This window comes from Phodopus roborovskii, unplaced genomic scaffold (assembly GCF_943737965.1).
Source record: "Phodopus roborovskii unplaced genomic scaffold, PHOROB, whole genome shotgun sequence".
NCBI classification, from domain to species: domain Eukaryota; kingdom Metazoa; phylum Chordata; class Mammalia; order Rodentia; family Cricetidae; genus Phodopus; species Phodopus roborovskii.
Window position 1 is genome coordinate 2,171,734 of NW_026125562.1, and position 21,271 is coordinate 2,193,004.

Here is a 21,271-nt window from a genome sequence, read left to right on the forward strand (position 1 = left end):
ACTATTTTCTACATTATTTAATTTTCTTTGTGGATAAAAATACATATATTTTTGGCACTAATTGCAGTTCTGCTCTTATAATTTGCCTTTTAGTTCCAATTAACTTGAAAAATGCCTCCAGTGGCATATTCAGGTATTCATAAATGACAATAGGACAAATAAAACTCTATGATCTATGACACAGGATCCTCGCTGCTTCAAGATCCTTTAATCTAAAAAGAAAACACACAGGACTCATTCTAGTGTAGTAGAGATTATAGGTGGTACATTTACTTGCCCGACCCCTTGTTCCTCTTCCCCTCCCTCCCTCCGATTGCTTTCTGATAAGTATAATCCGTATATCTTCTATGAAAACACTTCTCATATGAAAAAGCCACTCCAGCATGAGAGATTCTCTGTCTTTACATATCATATTACTTAAAAGCAATAGGTTAGCTGTCAGAGGTCAGATGATGTGAACAGAACTGTTCTGTATGGTGTTAGGAAACAGCCATGCCTTACACCTGCAACAGGAAATGCAACCCTAAACGGCCAATTTCCTGCTAGTTATTCATTTCATTTGAAGACAATTTTATATAGCTTTCAAGGAAAAGACAAAGAAAGAAAGAAGACGCTGCCAAAATGAATCCCTTGGAAGGGAAGACAGAACACAGTGCATTTTCACAGCTCAATTGACAATTCATTGTTTGAAAGAAGTTACAATGGAAATGCAGAGAGCCCACTTACTTCAACAGAAATTACTGTTGTGATAATAACAATGCAGAGGAGACTAATATCTATTCAAAGAAAGAATCCCTGATCCATCCTGGAGGGTAATTTGTATGCTCTGGGCATGGTGTGTGTTGAAAACATGACAGTCTACAATAAAGTCTGACTTTCTGCATTAATGAGTGAAGTGACTCACTTGAAAGAGAAAGCAGCTTAGAAATCAAAACTTCTTCAAAATCTACAAATAGGCCCAAGCTCTTAACTAGTACAAAATTCATTTCTAAGATTTAAATGCAAATCATTTGTAGTAAGTACTTCAAATTTTAATCTACAAGCTAACCTCTGTGTGTGTGTTTTTAAAAGTAGGATTTATGAAAGACTCTTTTTAAAAAAAAAAAACCTCAAAATAATGTAATCTCTATCTTGATTATTTGGATTAGAAACTAGTGGTATTGTTTCTGGTCCTTCCAATATGAAACACAGAGTGAATGAAACACTGTAGGCAATTTCTATGTATTTGGGTGAATGACTAAATAGACAGATGGACAGACTGATAGATCTGTCTGAATGGTTGGATACTGCTTAGTGATTATATTATGATATTACTGATTTGAGTTTACAGTGATCATTGTCACCCCCACTTTTAATGTAATAAACCTGAAGCACTTAGACTTACCAGCAACAGTCAGTAAACCTCAGCAAAGGGAGCTCTGATTTCCTAAGAGGCAGAACAGGAAGGGAAAAACACTGCACTTGCTTCTCTGGTGCTAATTATGTATAATCTTAGATAAGATGGGGTAAGGTGCCAGAAGAGGTTGTAAAATATATTCTTGAAGCAATTAAACCAAAAATTCAATCCCTTGGAGGAATTCACATATCGAAGAATGCAAAATACAAAGTATGTGTTTTCACTGAGCATGAAAATGAACAAAATGTGTACATAGATGCCTTGTATACATACCCCACACACAGAGAGCTTTAAAAAATCAACCAAAATATTTATCTGAGAAAGTACAAGAAGAAAATACTCTGGGTTGTTGTTGTTGTTGTTTTTGTTTATAATAAAACATTGCATTAAACTGGCTAGTTTTCAACACTGAATCTTCCATGTGTCCAGTCAGTAAAACAAATCCCTGAAGATTTTGTGGCATCTCAAATCACTTTTTAAAATACAGAAAACAAATACATTAATTTCATGGTTGGGGTAAGCACATCTTTCATATGCTAATAATTTGAAAACACTCCCTTTATTTAGTTCCTATTGTAGAAAAAAAAGAGTACATTGGAATATCTTGGGGTTTGGGAAATATTTAATGGGTTGGTTTTCATTCATTGAGCACACGACAAGCTAGAGATAATGCCATAATTACCATGAAATCATACCAAGTTGATCATCTACTCAGTGGCTCACATAAGATTTATTTGGGGTTTAATACAAGCCTGGGTTAAAACCAAGCCATTATATCCTAATCTTCAGAAATAGGGTTGTATACTAGCATTTAACCACCCCCACACAGGTGCTTCTAATCAGTGTTTTGAACATGGATCTTGTCTGTCTACCTTAAGTGACATCTAAAATTAAGACACACAGTAATTGAAAGATATTATCCAAGCCATATAGCTATTTGACCATAGGTAAATGACTTCACTACAGGATTTCCCACTCTGCTATTGTCCCTTCCAATAAGTCTACCTAAATAGCCCTTATATGATTTATAGGTATTCACAAGACAATGTTAGCACAAGTTATATCTAAGCCAGAAATGGTAGGAGAATTTTTAACATATGTCTGACAATATAAACCCATTACTATTTGGCAGCAAGTATGAAAGATTATTCTAAAATTGGGAGACCCAGTGTCAAACCAATGAGACTTCATGATGGAGTGTGAGGGTGTCTAAGCAGTTCAGAGCTAGCACTCGATGCATAATTGCTGTCTGGAATACATGTGCTAACTCTTCTCTGTCCTAAGCATTAACGACTCTTCTTCCTAACAATTAGACCTACATTCCACTAAGGAAAAGTCATAGAGAAACTTTGTCATTCAGTGCTTCTCTCCATTTATCTTATGACTCTCTTGAGTATTTCCAATGCCTTTTTAGCACCATACCAGAAAATTCTTACACATTCAGGCAACTGAACAGGAACTGACAGTTAATAACAATGACTAGAATAAGAATAAATAGAAGGCAGTACAATTTAGTAAAACAAGTATGAGGTCAACTGGAACAGAACCTGAATAGTCCTACTTTCAGGACAGTGTGCTGTCAGGAATAAAATAAACACTAAATAAATCTATAAACATTACGAAAAATGTTTAAAGCATCACCTAATTCTACTTTGGTACAAAAAAATAGCAAATGCAAATTTAAAAGATACAATTAAGTTTTACGTATCTAAGGCATCAGAAAAATAGGGAAGAACACTCAGAAAAACATGATGTCTACAATTCTCTCTTCAACAGAGGCTTCTAGGACACATACTGTGTGGGCTTCTAGGAGTCCCGCTGAGCTGTCCCCATGATCTTCACTGTGGTTTCAAACATACCACTGTTCAGGTACCACTTTTATGCCTCAATAGCTCCAATATTTTGTGCTTAGCTTCATTATTTCCTATTGATGTATCCAGAATGTGAAATTTACTGGCTTTTAGCATCCTCAAGGATGACTTACAAAGTGAGTTTATTATTAGCACTGCTCAGACAAACCCACAGTGTTTTCTGTCTGAGGTCCACTGTCACCTGGGTGTTCGATAGTGAACTCTCTCTGTGGGCACTCAATCAACATAGTCTCCTTTCCCATATCTGAACTCCATGCTTAAACCAATGCAAAGCATCAGACATGACTACACCAGATCTGGGTATAAAGCTTAAGGTCTGGCAGTTTCTGCTTTTGCAATCCCAACAGGTAACTGCAACATGCAAAATCTGACCTCGAAACTACTATAGTGAGCATAGGTCTAAAAAGTTCCCGAGGGGTGTCTGTGGTCACCAGCCTCCACAAAGTTCCTAACAGGGCCAGTCCCAAGTGTCCATCCTGAGATAGTAGACACTGCAGGCCCTCAGTTCAGTTCATGCTAATATGTTCAGTATCATGCTAATATCGAATATGGAAGAACGAGACTTCTTATTATCCTAGGACATTATAAGAACCCACAAGTCATCCCTTAGTGGAGATAGACCGGAATACTATCAGGGATTCATGATACTGAAAAACATACATTTCAATCAACATAAAGAAGCTTGTAGCCCTCACCATAAACATCATGAAGCATGTTGGGGAAGCATGAACTTGTTCAGTGATGAGAGGATCCCAGAAGAGACACCACAGCATGGAAGTTAAGGGCTTAGACTCAGGGTCAAGAATTTCTAGGTTTTCTTCCCAGTTCTGCCCAGTAACTATGTAACTTTAGGCAGGCTACTCAACTTCTCAATGGCTCTGCCTGCTTATGTTTAAAATAAAGGTTAAAACAGAAATTCTTTTTCCCCCCAGAATGTTTATTACTAATACATGTGTTAATATATGTAAAATATGGTTAAAATCTACTTTGTGTCTAAAAACAGTAAAATAAACATGAGTTGTCAGTGTTTTGTTGTCACTACTGTAAGCATGTTTTTTAATGCCAAGTTTTGTCTGATAATAAGGGTGGAAGTTAGAATGTAGACAGGATAAGGAAGCTAACACGGGTGGGACTTTTAGTGAAATACCATAAAATAACAGGTATAAGCACATGGAGACTGTTCTGGTTTCTTTCATGTTGCTGTGATAAAATGCCCAGTCAAAAGCAAGTTGGAAATTTCAGTTTAAAATTATAGGTTACAGTCTATTATTGTAGGAAAGCTAAGGGAGGAACTTCGAAGAGCTAGTCATATCACATCCAGAGCCAAGAACAATGAGAAACTAATATCATTTATTTGATCATATTAAACAACTTGATTTGTCCACTCTTAGATAGTTCGGAACTCCTGAGTAAGGAATGGTGCTTCCTTTAGTGAGCTGGGTACTATACATCAATTAACTTAACCAAGACAGTTCCCTAATGACATGTCCACAGGCCAACTCACTCTAGACAATCTCTCATGGAGATTCACTTCCCAGATTGTGTGAAGTTGACAGTTAAAGGTAGTCATCCCAAGAATAATGAAGATTACATAGTTAAATGAGAGACTTGTGAAACAAAAAGTCAGAAAAGGAACAAGGTGGCAGCTCTGATTCTGTGGTTCATAAATGCTCTGTTATGAAAAAGAAATATGAACCCCATGTAGACAGAAAGAAAATACTGAAAGACATTCATAGATTGTTTAATTGTATCTGACTTTTGCAGTGGTATGGAAGATGTTCTACAAGTAAGAACAGAAAATAAAGGTTACACCAGATGTCATATGACATGAAAGTTAGGGCAAGTGTCATAGTTTGAACAGAAAATTTACAATGGAGAGTGGGAGGAAGAAATACTTTGAAGGTGACTTATAAGCTAAAATAAAGAGGAACTAATGGCCAAGAGGTATATAGGAGAAAGTAAGAGGAAAAACAGAATTTACAAAAATGTCAGACATTGAATATAGGAGGGTGGATAACTTGGGTGTTGATATAACTAGTCAATAAGAATAAATAACATTTAAGCAATACTAGCAATTATTTTGACCTAAATGGCAATTATAGCATATTCTACTGCTTATAAACAGAATATATTTTCTTTGTATGCCCACACAGAACATTTATCAAGATTGATGAAATAATGCTTAGCTAATTTAAAATGATCAAGTTATACAATCTATATTCTCTTGTGAAATGAAACTAGAAATTAAGAACATACCAAAGATAACTGTTTAGCCTAACTTTAACACTATGCAATACATACATAAATAGAAAGATCACAAGTTGCCACTTACCTGCATAATTTTTATATTTTTCATGCCAATGGGGAAGATAAATGTCTTTTAAGCAAAGACATTAAGAATATTTGGAAAATCCCTTAATATCTGGAAACCAAATAGTCTATTTTCTGAATCCCCAGAAGAAATGATGATACCTCCTCAGTTTTCTTCCACATCTCCTAAATGCCTGATGAGCTACAAGGCTAGGAACTGTTAAAAGATCACTGCCTGACTCCAGGTCTAAGCCAGAAAGAGATGTCAGCCTCCCCACATGAAAGAGCTTCCCATCTTTACTCTATGTCAGCATTAAAACATTAACATTTCTGTGACAAGTTTTTTGACAAGAAAACCAATCCAATGCTTGGCTTTTGTCACATGACCAAATATTACATCTTAGACATTAATTAAAATGTCAGCCTCAGACACATATTTGAGAAGATGCTAGCACCCAAATTAAAGAATAAGGATGGGGACTAGGGAGATGGCTCAGAGGTTAAGAGCATTTGTTGTTCTTGCAAAAGATCAGGTTGGATTCCTAGAACCCACATGGTGGCTCACATCCATCTGTACCTCCAGTTCCAGGGCTCCAAGGGCACCAGGCACATTTGTGGAGCACAGACATAAATAGAGGCAAAGCACTCATACAATTGAAGTAAACACAATTCCCTCACCACCACCACCACCACCACCAACAACAACAACAACTTGCAGCTGAGGATCAAAACCAAAGCCTTATACTTGTCAGGCAGGTTTTGAAACACAGAGCTGCACCCCAGACTCAGCCTACTTTTCTTGCTCTTAATTCATACCTACTTTCATAATGACTCAGGGATACTCACAGGAAAGGAATTTACATTTATATCACTTCAGAAAAGTCTATAACTTTCTAAAGTATGATTTTTATTTTTAATTCACTTATGGGGGATACCTAACTCTATCTTATCCATGTGGAAGTCTGGAAGACAGCTTGCAAGTCACTTCTCTCCTCCATGTGAATCCTGGGTATCACACAAGTCATTAGGCTTGGTAGCAAGCACCGTACCCACTGAGTTAATCTCACCTGACCATCACTTACATCCCAGGACCAATATACTTTTCATCCAACCTTTTGTCTACCTACAAGACATCTCACTTTTGGAAGCCAAGATGTGCCCTGTTCTCCATGTGAGAACTTCGGGCAATATTTGGAAAAGACATGAGATAAGGGTATGGGGTGGTGCTAGGACAAACACAGGGCTTTATAAAACTAAGGATATACTCTCCCCGAGCCCAGCATGACTGAGAGATTGTCAAATTGCTTGCATTTCAGAGATATTCTTCACATTGAAATGGTTTTAGTGTTTTAGTGAACACTAAACCCCTGGTGAAAGAACATGAGTATCAGAAGGACTGGGCAGTCCCTCTGACAGTGGAACCAAGATGTATCCCTGTAGTGGGATATTCACTTTGTCTCCTTCTGTGGCACTGACCACGCCCATTGGGGGGTGGAACTAGGTCTGAGGAGGAGCCAGGGAAACCTCTCTCACTGGCTGGATAAGGAGAGGAGAGCATCTGGACCTTGCTGGTGTTCATCTGTCTAGGTTGTAAGTTATTTCTCCCTGAATAAACATCTATTTGGCCTATGTATTTATCCTGACCCTTATTAAACCGCAATATATCCTTGGTGCACAAAGGGACTTTGGGAGCACATTCCCAAAGGAGGGATACTCCCTTAGCCTAGAGGTAGGAGGCAGGGCCTAGACCCTACTCCAAATGACTTGACAGATTTTGAGGATCCCTCCCTGTGGAGTGTGTGGGAAATGGGATGGGGGAGGTGTCAGGGGGCCTGGGAGGATGAGAGAGGGAACTGGGATCAATATGTAAAATAAGAAAAAATAATAAAAAAGAATGCAAAAAATACTTCATACATTTCATATAGTTTATAAATAATGTTCAGAGAGCCTCTAAGATTTTCAGGTACTGTGTATGGATGTGCAAAAAGTCAAACAGAGCCCCAAATGGCCACTGGCAGGTCAGTCAGGTATCTTCCATGAATTGAACTTTTAATATATTAAAGCCATGCATGTCAGATCATACCTACAGGTACTAGGTTTGGGAAAAAGTTCCATCCAAGTATGAATTTTTAATAAAAATGGTAATTATGACTCACGGCACTGACACTGTTTTTCTTTAGTATTACAATCCTTACTCATGGCCATCTTGGCATTGCAAACATGAGAAAATTTAACAAATAATAACCCTACCAAAGCATGTAAGGTTTTTGAAGCTAAAGTATGCAATCGGTTTTTAAAGACAAGAGTTTTATGTTGTATTCAATAGTCAATCATCCATTAGATCAAAACAGATATCGTCTGGATTAGTACCTGCCAAAATACACTGTGTGCATCTCCTCTCAGAAGTTCAACAGTGTCTCCTGCCTGGATATGCAATGGTGGTCCTTCGTGAAGAGCTGGGGGTGGGGTCCCAGTGTAGTTCCTAATGACCTGCATCTTTGGCAAACCTGAAAACAAACAACACACTGTTTACAATAGAAAAAACAATAATGTGTGGAGGCTACATGTGCTTTGAAGAAAGGAAAAGTAAAGTCCACTATTAGCATTAAAACATTTAATTCTGCCAGCTTCAGGTAACTATCTGAAGTAATCCAGATAGAACCCTTCTCAACTCCCTCATCACTTAAGATGGTGAGAGAATAAGACACATGCTTATCCCCTGATCCCTTTCCTCTCTGTCATTCTCTCTTTAGTTGAAAAAAAAATATTTCTCTTTCAGCTGATGCCTGCTTCATAAAAAACATATCACGTTTTGGAAAAGAATCAATGTTTTCATCAGCTCTACCCTTTCTGCCTATTACTTTCCTCTTGGGTACTGGCTGATTTCATCACTGAGGAGGATCACCCTTTCTGTGTATGTATCACACTGCCCAGTAGAAGGCTCCTATCTTAAGGTTATCTTTGTAATTCAAAAGCAAAAAGGTGATGGATGTGTGACTGCAATTCTTGAGACGTTTATATGGAGAAAAACTCTCAGCTCAAATTTAGGCTTGCAAAACAGGCTCAACATGTCTAAGTCAATAGCATCAGTAATATTAAAAACACAGACCCATTCCTGTCTTGCATTCCTTTCAATGTGCAATGATGGCCTTGGTTCAATATTTCATTTCAGAGAACAGGCAGCTCCAATTATACAGGGGCCTAATTGCACCAATACTGCTCACAAATGTGCTGCAACCACACAGTCCCTTTTTCATTAGTGCTCCATACTAAAAGCGAGATCACTCATAAACATCACCATCTCTTACCCATTTTGAGGCATGAGCTATTGCTTGTTATAATGGATAATGGAGGGGTGTTTATTCTAATGACTGTGGTGACTGGAACAAAGCATAGTACTCCGTATGACAGTGACAGTCAATTGGTTCTCGATATCCCAGGTACTTTCAAAAGGCTACGTGAAATGTTCCAGCAAAGAGATCTCAAACTCCTTTTCAATCATTACCTACTCCCCACCAAGAGCAGGAGAGATGCTATAAATGAAACAGAATGAAAGCATTCCTTATTGCATCTTGTCCGTCTCGTCAGTGGAAGGTAGAGGTCTGAAATTCACTCACCCTTCACTCCAGTTCAGTTGCTATGACTTTGGAGGTACAATGTAAGTTGCTACATCTTCCCTTTGCTTCAGCACCACAGAACCCCTGGAGGAATGGTGACTTTATTCCTACGTTAATTTTCCATGGAGAGTTTCCCTCCCAGATGTTAAGAGGTGGCACCCTAACACAAACAACAGACTTTATTGTCTTTTCCCCAAAAGCAGCACCCCTAGTGATTTCTCCAGGGTGAAGCACTCATCAGATTTGTCTTCCACATGCTAAATGCCTTGAGTACAGAAAGAGCTTATTTTATAGTCTATTAAATTGCTACAACTGCACCTCCCATATATAAAGCCAATGTGAAAAGAGGATGCAGCAGAATGTAGGAGTTTTCACCTGCAGTCTGGGTTGCATGATGGGTCTCCCACAGTTAGGTTCAGATTTGTACTTCATCTGTTTTAATAGTGAATCATCAATGCTTGGAAAATATCTGATTTGGTAAATTCCCTGAGAAATTCTGAGTTTATGCCATTTAAAAATATATATGCTAAGATGGGCATTTGATCCCAGCACTCAGGAGGCAGAGGCAGGTGGATCTCTGTGAGTTAAAGCCAGCCTGGTCTACAGTGCTAGTTCCAGAACAGGCTCCAAAGCAATACAGAGAAACCCTGTCTCGAAAAACAAACAAACAAAAATAATGCTAAAGACAAAAAAGAATAGTTTTTAGACCTGAAAGAACTCAACTGCTCTTAAATAGCAAGGCCATTAGAGAGCTGTGATCTTCACTGTAGCTGTCTGTGTGACGCCTGATGATACTGAAAGTCCCCTTATTGTCAACATGCCCAAGGTAGATATTCTCAAAAATAAGTGATTAAAAATGCACAGACATTTAGGGAAACACATTAACTTTGACAGCAGTTCACTACCTAAATATACATTAGAGATTATAATGTAAAAATATCAACTTTGCACATAAGGCTATGAGAAGCCAGGTCCAGAGTGACACTGCCTTGGGTCTATTTATGAAGATTGGACTGCCATAACACTTGTAAATAATAACACCTAAAATAGAAAGTAATACATAAATTAATATGGACTAAGAAAAATGCTTTATGTTGCACAGTAGCTCTGATGGACTTGGCTTTATAGTGCTATTTGTTCTTCCTGTTTTACTAACTCTGTCTTTTTAGCTATTACTTTCTTAAGGGCAGGCAATCTAATTGCACACTATCAGAGACATGTTGTTCAGCCTGTTCCTAAAATAAAAATGAGTTAAGTTGGCCAGATGAAGGTTCAGCCATGTCATATTCAAAAGGATGTTGTAACTAGTCTCAATTTAGTTACAAACCAACTAGCAAGTATAGAGTTCTTCAACTGGCATGCTTTTTATTTAGGAATAAAGTGCAACTTTATGATATAACAGAATTTATATATTTTGTCCTTTCAAGAATAATCTATGGCTATTTGATTCTAATGACTCAATACTTCCCATTTCACCATTGTCTACTGTTAGAGCCATAAAACCACAGAGATCAAAGAAAAAAAAGAATGAAATAAGGGCCTATTGATGTGATGAAAATGGTCACTTAGCCCTTCGCAACTGTTCCACACTGGTAGAAAGAATGGCTGCTTCCTAAAGACCCATTTAAAAAAAAAAAAAAAAAAAAAAAAAAAAAAAAAAAAAAACAGAAAGAAAGAAAAGAAAAGAAAAAGAAAGAAAAAGAAAAAGGAAGGCCTACTTCGACAAAATTCAACACCCTTTCATGATAAAGGTCTTGGAGAGATCAGGGATAACAGGAACATACCTAAACATAATAAGAGCAATATACAGCAAACCAACTGCCAACATCAAACTGAACGGAGAGAAACTTAAGCCAATTCCTCTAAAATGAGGAACAAGACAAGGCTTCCCTCTCTCCATATCATTTCAATATCATACTGGAAGTTCTAGCTAAAGCTATAAGACAACAAAAGGAGATCAAGGGGATCCAAATTGGAAAGGAAAAAGTCAAACTGTCTCTATTTGCAGATGATATGATAGTTTATATAAGCGACCCAATAAACTCTACCAGGGAACTCCTACAGCTGATAAACACCTTTAGCAACCTAGCAGGACACAAGATAAACTCAAAATAATCAGTAGCCCTACTTTTTTCAGACAACAAAGAGACAGAGAAAGAAATCAGAGAAACATCACCCTTTACAATAGCCACAAGCAACATAAAGTATCTTGGTGTAACGCTTACCAAACAAGTAAAAGACCTATATAATAAGAACTTTGTGGCTCTAAAGAAAGAACTTAAAGAAGATACCAGAAAATGGAAAGATCTCCCATGCTCTTGGATAGGTAGGATAAACATAGTAAAAATGGCAATCTTACCAAAAGCAATTTACAGATTCAATGCAATCCCCAGTAAAATCCCACCACAATTCTTCACCGACCTTGAAAGGATAATAATCAACTTTATATGGAAAAACAAAAGACCCAGGATAGCCAAAACAACCCTATACAATAAAAGAACTTCAGGAGGCATCACCATTCCTGACTTTAAGCTCTACTACAGAGCTATAGTTCTGAAAACAGCCTGGTATTGGCATAAAAATAGACAGGTAGACCAATGGAATCGAATTGAAAATCCTGATATTAACCCACACACCTATGAACACCTGATTTTCGACAAAACATCTAAAATTATACAATGGGGCAAAGACAGAATCTTGAGCAAATGGTGCTGGCACAATTGGATGAGGGTGTGTAAAAGACTGCAGATAGACCCATGTCTGTCCCCATGCACAAAACTCAAGTCCAAATGGATCAAAGACCTCAACATCAGTTCAACCACATTGAACCTCTTAGAAGAGAAAGTAGGAGGTACCCTTGAACAAATTTGGTATAGGAGAACACTTCCTGAACATAACTCCAGGGGCACAGACACTGAGAGCAACAATTAATAAATGGGACCTCTTCAAACTTAGAAGCTTCTGTAAGGCAAAGGACACAGTCGACAAGACCAAACGGCAGCCCACAGTCTGGGCAAAGATTTTCACCAATCCTATATCCGACGAAGGGCTGATCTCTAAAATATACAAAGAACTCAAGAAACTAGTCAACAAAACACCAAATAACCCTATTAAAAATGGGGTACAGAACTGAAGAAAGAATTCTCAATAGAGGAAATCAAAAACGCTGAAAAACATTTAAGAAAGTGCTCAACATCCTTAGCTATCAGGGAAATGCAAATCAAAACAACTTTGAGATACCATCTTACTCTTGCCAGAATGGCTAAAATTAGAAACACTAATGAGGACTCATGCTGGAGAGGATGTGGAGAAAGGGGAAAACTCCTTCATTGCTGGTGGGAGTGCAAACTCATACAGCCATTTTGGAGATCAGCATGGCGGTTCCTCAGGAAAATGAGAATTAGTTTACCACAGGACCCGGCAATCCCCCTCTTAGGCATATACACAAATGATCCACATCCATGCAACAAAGACATCTGCTCAACTATGTTCATAGCAGCACTATTTGTAATAGCAAGAACCTGGAAGCAACCTAGATGCCCCTCAATTGAAGAATGGATAATGAAGATGTGGCACATCTACACAATGGAATACTATTCTGCAGAAAAAAATAATCATATCTTGAAATTCCCAACCTATCCTTATACACATAGAGATTCAGCACATGAAAGATATGGAATCATTACAACCATGGCCAAACTCCTGTGACAGCCATAAAGTTCTACATAAAAAAAAAAAAAAAACACATATATGTACATGAAACACTAAGCAATAATATCATCAACAACAAAATACAAGTGCTTTTAAAGAAGGACCTGAAACTTTTTTTGCAAAATGATTAGAAATGATGCACACCAAGAACACTAAATACTTCTTAAAAATGTTATTTCTCAGTAGAATCTTATTAGGAACTTGCCAGAAAACAAAACAAAACAAACAAACAAACTAACTAACTCTTTCACTGGCAATTTTCATTTAAATCCTCAAACCTGAGTGAAAGCAACAGTATTAGTCCATAATGTATCTGCTAAGCAGGGGGTAGTGATGGCTACAACACAGATTAGTATCTATCTGTCTTGCTGAGATTTCTGCCCAAATGCAATAGGCTTCGCCAGGCTCATAATTTATTGGACGAGGATACCTAGCAGACAAACAGGCTATCAGTAATGTACTAGCCTTTCACCTCTGAGTCCTTATTTAAAATATAAACACAGCCACACTAAAAAATAATTAGTCCTACAAGATGTTAGAGGATGTACTTGGTTTATCCCGAAAAAACTGATCAAAGACATAACCTATACTTTCATTCATGTATAGTGTTGTCAGTACTCCACAGCGTGGGGCACCCTTCAACACAGAGCAAGACAAGTTTCTTGTCCTCACCCAGCCTGTGGTTAGTCTTCCAAACAGACAGCGGTCTACTAGGTCATGGATTCTCTTTCAAGAAGCAGTTTTAAAGAATTTTTAAATTACTATCCACAGCAATTTTAAGAAAAAACTTAAGTCTTGAGTAAGATCCTGAGCTATGTGTTTTATTATTTACTATTAGTCTCTTGGCTGGGACTTGCAAACTTTAGGCAGGCTTTGAAATCTCCTCTTGTGGATACATGTCTGGAGCCCATGACCAGGTTCACCATGAGGAAACTTGCCTTTGAGACAATTACAGTAAAGTAAGTAGTGTCTGGCATCACTCCAACAAGTCTCCTTAATCAACACACAGAGTGCTGGTGAAACGGTCCAGTGGACAAGAGAATTTGCCGTGCTCATGAAGACCTGTATTTGGATCCCAAGCATCCATTGTAAAAACATTGGGCATGACTGTGAACCTGTAATAACAGCCCAGGGGGATGGGGGTAGACAGGATGACTGGGACTTGCTGGCTACCCAACCTAACCAAAATACAACAAGCTCCAGGTCAGTGAGAGATCCTTCCTCAAGCAAATGCAGAAGAGTGGTGAAGCAGAAGTCACCTGCTATTGCCTCCTGACCTGAAACCACTGAGCCTACACACACACACACACACACACACACACACACACACACACACACGAGAAAGAGAGAGAACACATATATTTACACATGCAAAGTTAATTGACTAATAACTCATTATTATCTGGGCCCCTCCTGAATCAATATTTGCTCCTTGCATCAGGCCCTGTAGACTAGGCTGGTTGGAAGATGCCAGGTTTCCCCTGTGTACTACACTTTCCAGGTCTCTTTCAAAGAAAGATCTGCTCCTTCCTGCATCTGTAGTCTTCCTTGAGAAGCAAAAGGAGCCTCAGGATGGAAACCATCTGCCATCTGCTCTGACATAAGCAGACAATTTGATGGGGGGGGGGGTGCACTTTCCTTAAAGAACTAATTGTTCACAGAGGGAACATTTCCCTTCAATGATTTTTTAAAAAGCATCTAGAGAAGTCTCCTTTTATAAACTATATATAATGACTCAAATGAAGGAAATAGACACTGCTCACATACAAATAAAGACCAGGTATAGAAGCCTTCCTTCAACTTCATACATAGATTAGTCACTCTCTGGTATTGCAAAATCATCGAGGTATTGCCTATTGAAGTTTTAGTGAATTGTGAATTAAAAGTGAAGGATATAATAATATCCTTTTAAACTTATTTTTTAATGAATTAAAAAGAAAATGTAGCCACTGAATTTCAAAGAAGTATAAATTCCTGTGTACTACTTTAACATTGCATAATACGTTTTAGTGAACAACAACAACAACAAAAAAAAGTTCTTCTAAAATCTTGATGTCAGACCAAAGGCCTGGGAAAACATGCTGTGGACACCTAGGTTGATTCCTGGGTAGATGAAGGCTACAGTGTGAGGAGCAGAGCTCTAATCTGTCTTATTAGGCCTTTAAGGGTCAAAAAGAACACTGACACATGACTTCAAATAATAGGATGATCATCCAGTCTAACCACCATATTTTTCATGCTATCAAACTATGAACCAAAGTGGCAAGTACACCAATTGCATGGTTCAAAGCAGAGAGTAAGCTAGAATCAGCACTGCTCTTGCTTCCTTTAACCTCCCTGCAGCTTGTTACCTTCAAAACATCCCATAGAACATGAGACTGAGCAACAACTCCTACCACTGACCATGCATGTTTCAGCACTGTCTGACACCTTGGAAATGAGGCGAGGAGGAACACAACCCTCCTTCAAATGGTGCAAGATTGAAACTCCAAAAGATCACCTTAAAGGATGAGAAGAAAGTGGTAACTCCTCCTGGTGTATTCTAATAACAAAACCTACAAAATTACTAGAAAAAATATCTATGAAACTAAGCCCTCTTGTATCCACATGCAGCTCTATGGGTCTGTGTGCAGGTAGCTAAGTATAACTCTATCTGGCTAAAGTTATAATCACTTAAGCTATAACATTCTGTACTTCTGGCCACATCTAAGTGTCCCAAGCAGGGCAATCAAGCCAAAAATTATAGAACACAGAACAAGCATGTGAGATAACAGTAACTTAGAGGAAATAGAGACCTGCCCAGTGGGTACTTACTTCTTAGTGTAGGACGAGCATACTGATCTAATTTGTTCTAGCACATATGCAAGCGTTCTGGACAGAGAAGCCAGCAAGCAATAGTGATTGCTGTCTTCAGAGAAGAAAAGACAATAGGATCACTATTTCCCACAAAGATCTCTTAAAAGCCTAATATACTGTCCTTCATGGAAAGCAGAAAAATCCAGAGTGATTTCCTAGATGCCTTAGTGGGTTGTTTTCTCTCCCTCCCAGCAGAGGCCATGGTCTTCCCCAAAGCAATTGAGTAGGTTTCTTTCCCACTATTTAAATCAAACTTTAACAAAGCACTCATAAGATATACAAAAGGAAAAAAAAGCAACAGAATTACAGCAAAATTTATTAAAGGTGCTTTACAACCTTCCGTTCCCCCTTTGTTTTATGGGTTCACGGATTTATTCAACAACTTTACAACTCACTGACATGAAGGGAATGGCCTAATCAATGGAAATGCAGCTATAAATATGACTAACCATGCTTGTTTCTTAAACCTCAGATTGCAGTAGACAATATGAACACAAAGGTATTATACATACATACATACATACATACATACATACATACACACACACACATAAATCACATACACACGTATGATAAAGAAGCAATTAGGAAAAGGCAGTAGTGAGGTGTATGGGTAGATGGGGAGGGCTTTCTTTAAGGGAAAGGACACTTAAGACTGGAAGAGAAAACCATACCCATTTGGGGAAGGGGGGTTAGTGGTCAACCTGAACCACTAGTATGAAGGTTGAAAGTTAGCTCTAAGACCCTACACTAATCCTGTAAAACCATTTAATATACACCCACCAAGCAAAGTGCTCCTGAACCCACTGCACTTCCTTCCTGACAAGTGTGCTTTTATTATTCGGACCCAGCTCACCTCTCATCAAGGGAGAGAGCAAGAGTCCAAGGGTTCCTCCTACTCCTTAAAGTTCAAACCAGTCCTGACAAAAACTTTACCACCATAGACTGGCTGTTCATGTTTCTCTAAAGCCATATATAATGAATAATCTCCAATGCAATGGCTTTAGTAGAGAGGCCCTTTTGGAAGGGATCGCATTATAAGAATATGACATTCATTACCTAAGGCTCAGGGAACATTGAGGAAGAGGCAGCATAGAGATTGTAAAAACCAGAGTGTCAAGGAGTTATCTGTAAGGTGTGTCTCCTGGGAATGTTAGAAGCTACACCATCAAGTCTTAACAACACAGCTGCCTAAACACTAGCTGAGTAATGACAACAGACAGGCTAAAGCAGATAGAGGGCTCAACCCTACACAAAGAGCTACAGGCAACAAAGGAATGCTAAGAGATACAGAAACAGTCTTCCCCAGGGAAAAAGCTATCAGCTGGTTAGCCAATACTAAATGGCAAGCCCTGACATTATACATGTAAACAACATTATAGGAACTGAACAGGTTGAACTTATTCATTCAGAGAGTGTGTATGTGTGTTGTGTGTGTGTAATAACAGTGAAAAAAAGATGCCATGTATTTGAAATAGAGCAAGGAGAGGTAAATGGAATGGGTTGAAGGGAGGAAAGGGAATGAGAAGTTAGTATACTTTTAAAAATAAAAATTAAAATAAAATATTTTTAAGAGTAAGGAGGAAGGTGAGGGAGGATGTAGATGGAAAGACCATGTCTTCATTTAGCAGATGATAATTGTGCAAAACAGCTGTTGAGATATACTGAGATGCATTGTTCTACCTCAGCCACATTTTTTATTTAATTTATTATTGTACATGTTGATCCCAGTTCCCTCTCCCTCCCTCCCTTTTACCCTCTCTACCCCCTCACATGCACCCTGACAACCCTCCCTTTGCATCCCCCCACCCCAATTCCACATGTAGGGCAATGTCATCCAGGTGGGGTCATGTAGATCTGTCAGGTCATTTGAAGTAGGGACTAGGACTTCTCTCCTGACTCTAGGTTAAGGCAGTTATCCCTCCATGGGGTATGTGTCCGCAAGGTCCTTTTGTGCACCAGGGATACATCCTGGTTCCACTGTCTGAGGTCCCTTAGACTTCTCAGTCCTTCTGGCTGAGACCGATATTCAGGGGGGCCTGAGTCAGTGCCATGCTAGATTCCCAGCTATCAGTCTGGGGGCCCATCAGCTCCTCCTTGTTCAGGTCAGATGTCTCTATGTGATTCTGCAACCTGGTCTTGTTCTCTCCCTCTGCATCTAGATTCTAGTTTGACTCAGTGTTTAGGTATGGTGTTTGCTTCTGTTTCAAACAGGTATTAGATGAGGGCTCCATGGATAAGTTAGTTGTTGATCTCACTATCTGGGAAGGGCATTTATGGTAGCCTTTTCACAGTTGCTCAAATTGTTAGTTGGTGGCAGTCTTGTAGGTCTCTAGACCTTTCTTTAGGTTCAGTTTTCTCTTCAAACCAATATTGGCTCCCTCTTTTATGTTCTCCTCTCTCTCTCTCTCTGTCTCTCTCTGTCTTCTATCTTCTATTCCTACCCTGACTCAATCTTCTTAGTTGCACGTGTTTTCCTCTCCTCCCCCTCTCTTTCTCCTACTTCTCTCTCCACTCAGCCACATTTTTTAAACATAGGGTATTTGGTAGGGTGTTCACTGGATGACGATTGCATTACATGGAATCTTTTCACCTGACTATTGATTATTATTATTTTTAATTCACCAAAATGTCAGGGCCCATAAAAAATGGCTTTGCTTCATCTTAAGGTTGGAAAGTTCAAATCCACTATTGCTTTTTCAAGGTCAAGCAACAGAATGTTTGGCCTAAGGTTTGGTTATTGTGCATCTTGCATTGACAACAGAATATTTGACCTAAGGAGTCAACCTTAACAACAGGATATTTGATTTAGGGTGTGATTACATGATGTTTTGGGTCTCTCTTTGTATCTTGGTAAGGAAGTCTTTTGCCTTCCTCCATTTTGATTGGGATATATAAGAGCTTTGAATAATAAACTTGGGGCTGATCCTGGTATTCATTCACCAGATTCCTTCCTGTCTCAAAAATAAATAAATAAATAATATTAATTTAAATAGAACATTACTTTTAGAAATGATATTGTTATTTCTTTGTCCTTCAAAACCTCAACATTTTTCTTTCCCCTAGTAATAAAAAAAAATTGCTTAATTTTCCTCTTTCCTTAACTGTCAAATGGTTAGCCTAACTCACTAAATGTCTAACTTCTCATCTTATTTTACACAAATGATTTAATTATACTTAAATATCAACATTATATACTATTTAAGCCTGTTCAAATGGATCATAATAAGCTAACCCCATGTCAGAAACATACATCTTTTAGTCATCAGAAAATACTAAAGAAATGGAAGCTGCATTTTAAGGATATAATAAAACATAAAAGTAATAATGATTAAAGTGTAAACTGTGGACTACAAAGGAAAATATGTTGAAATAATAAGAAATTGTACCAAGAAATCTTGATTCAACTATAAAATATCTATGTTGATAAAAGGAAAGTTATCAAAGAAGATTCAGAATGAAGAGTGGGTGGGAAGTTGGGGGTGGATCTAGATCCAGGGTTGTAGGTACAAGAAGAGTAGGGGGAAAAGGATAAAAATATAGCTAAAAAATTAATAACCCTTTTATGTATATTTGTGTGTGTGTGTGTGTGTGTGTGTGTGTGTGTGTGTGTGTGTGTGTGTCAGTAGGCAGGAGCAGCTTCTAAAGCAGATGACAAGAACCAAATTTTGAAGATGTCAATTGATGCGTTTAAATGTGAATTATTTAGGGCAGCCAGTGTATGTTATCAGCACCATATCATTATCGTCATTATAAATGTATGTTATGCATGATGTTAGACAAATGGTTTTAACAACAAATTCTTTCTTTAAACTTACCTAAAGAAAAGAACAAAGTGCTGTCTGTGACCTCATAGCTTGATAAATAGAACACCATATAGTCTAGTACTCTCATTTTGGTAAACACTTTTATATCAAGTTAATCCTCCTGCATTTGAAAAGCACTGTGGTTATGCATAGAAAATACATCCTGAACTGTAACTTTATGTTCTGTTTAATTTCTCAATTAAAACCTCAGTGACTGTTGACACAAAGTTCATATGCAGTTACAAATTACAAAAGCACCTGAATACAAAACATCACCTTCTAACACAGAACATCATTTTATAGTTGAACTACTTATTGATTTCTCACTAACATTGTTCACCATAAATTGATGACCCTACTGGCAGTGACCTTTTCCTGACTTGTTTTATAGTCTGCTGATTTCACTGCTCTTCACTGAAGACAAACTCTCCCAAGGAAATGAACAAACTCTTCTTAGCCAGCCTCTCATTTTTTATCCCACCACATTATGTTGAATACCTGGATGGGCTACTTGGGACTATAATTTAAATACATAGAAGGGAGTTATCTGCAGTGTCAACATACTTATAGTTAGTATCAAACACAGTGCTAGAGCAGAAATGTCTGATCAAGCTCATGTGTGAAAGACAGTGGGCAATTATCCTTCTTAGAACTGAGTATTTTCTATACATCCTTAGATATTGGCTTCTTGGAAAATTACAAATAACTCTTCAATTTATTGAACAACATTTATTTACTGTCTCATTCCTACCTACTTCGGGAAAAAGTTAGGCATAGTTTTTTTTGTTTTTGTTTTTTAATTTTATTTTTATTTTGTATTTTTAGGTTTCACCAGAAAAAGTTCATCCTTTCCTTTTGAAGCTCTGAAGTATAATTAGTGGTTGTCAAAAGCCCTATATTTTCTTCTGATGGGAGATGTCATTCTGTGTATGTTTCACATACTGGTTAATGAATAAAGCACTGTTGGCCAATAGGAAAGGAAGATAGGTGGGACTAGAGGACAAGGAGAAAAGAGGAAGTGGGGGGGGGGTCAACATGGAGAGTCTGGAGAAAGCAAAATGCCTACTGGCTCCCGGTAAGCAAAGACCACGTAAAAATACTAGATTAACAAAAATGGGTTAATAATTAAGACAGAGCTAGCCGATAAGAAACAAGTAACTGGCCAACAGAATTATATCCAATACAGAGTCTCTGTGTATTATTTGGGGCTGGCACGGCGGCGGGACAAGACCGGCGGTGGGTGGAAAAACCCTACTCCTTACATTCTTCTGTATAAAATGTATTACTTTCTATAACTTTTTTTATATTGAGAAATTATAAAAATACTTCTATAATTCATTCAACTTTGTTTTTCTAACCCCTACTTGGACCATCAATGAAAATATAATAACAATGAATGGCGATTTTAGGAAGAAAACACTACCTTGCAGGTGTCTAATGCGAATTTTAAAACAGATATTTTAATACCTCCTTTTCCATCACCACCCAAGATTAAGAATTGATGATAATTGTTCTTAAAACCACTAAAAATATAAATTGTGATATTGACTGCTGCTGTTTTATTATCACTGTTAAATAACCAAAAGAAGAGGCAAAAACAGAATTAAGGAGAGAAACCCAGGGTGCCCATCAGAAACTTCAAGGACTGTATTACTTTTCAAATTCTAAGAAATGTGAGGAGATATTTTATCAAAAAGATGAACT

At 37.9% G+C, this 21,271-nt stretch overlaps 1 protein-coding gene across 3 annotated transcripts in view; it reads right to left on the reverse strand.

Moving 5' to 3' along the window:
• The window catches only part of Vav3 (vav guanine nucleotide exchange factor 3), a 328,799-nt gene that overhangs the window by 51,840 nt on the left and 255,688 nt on the right, over window positions 1-21,271 (reverse strand). For all 3 annotated transcript variants that reach the window (XM_051177693.1, XM_051177692.1, XM_051177691.1), the window contains exon 20: window positions 7,948-8,084. In XM_051177693.1, the coding sequence (XP_051033650.1) occupies window positions 7,948-8,084 (137 nt within the window). The remainder of the gene's footprint in view (window positions 1-7,947; window positions 8,085-21,271) is intronic.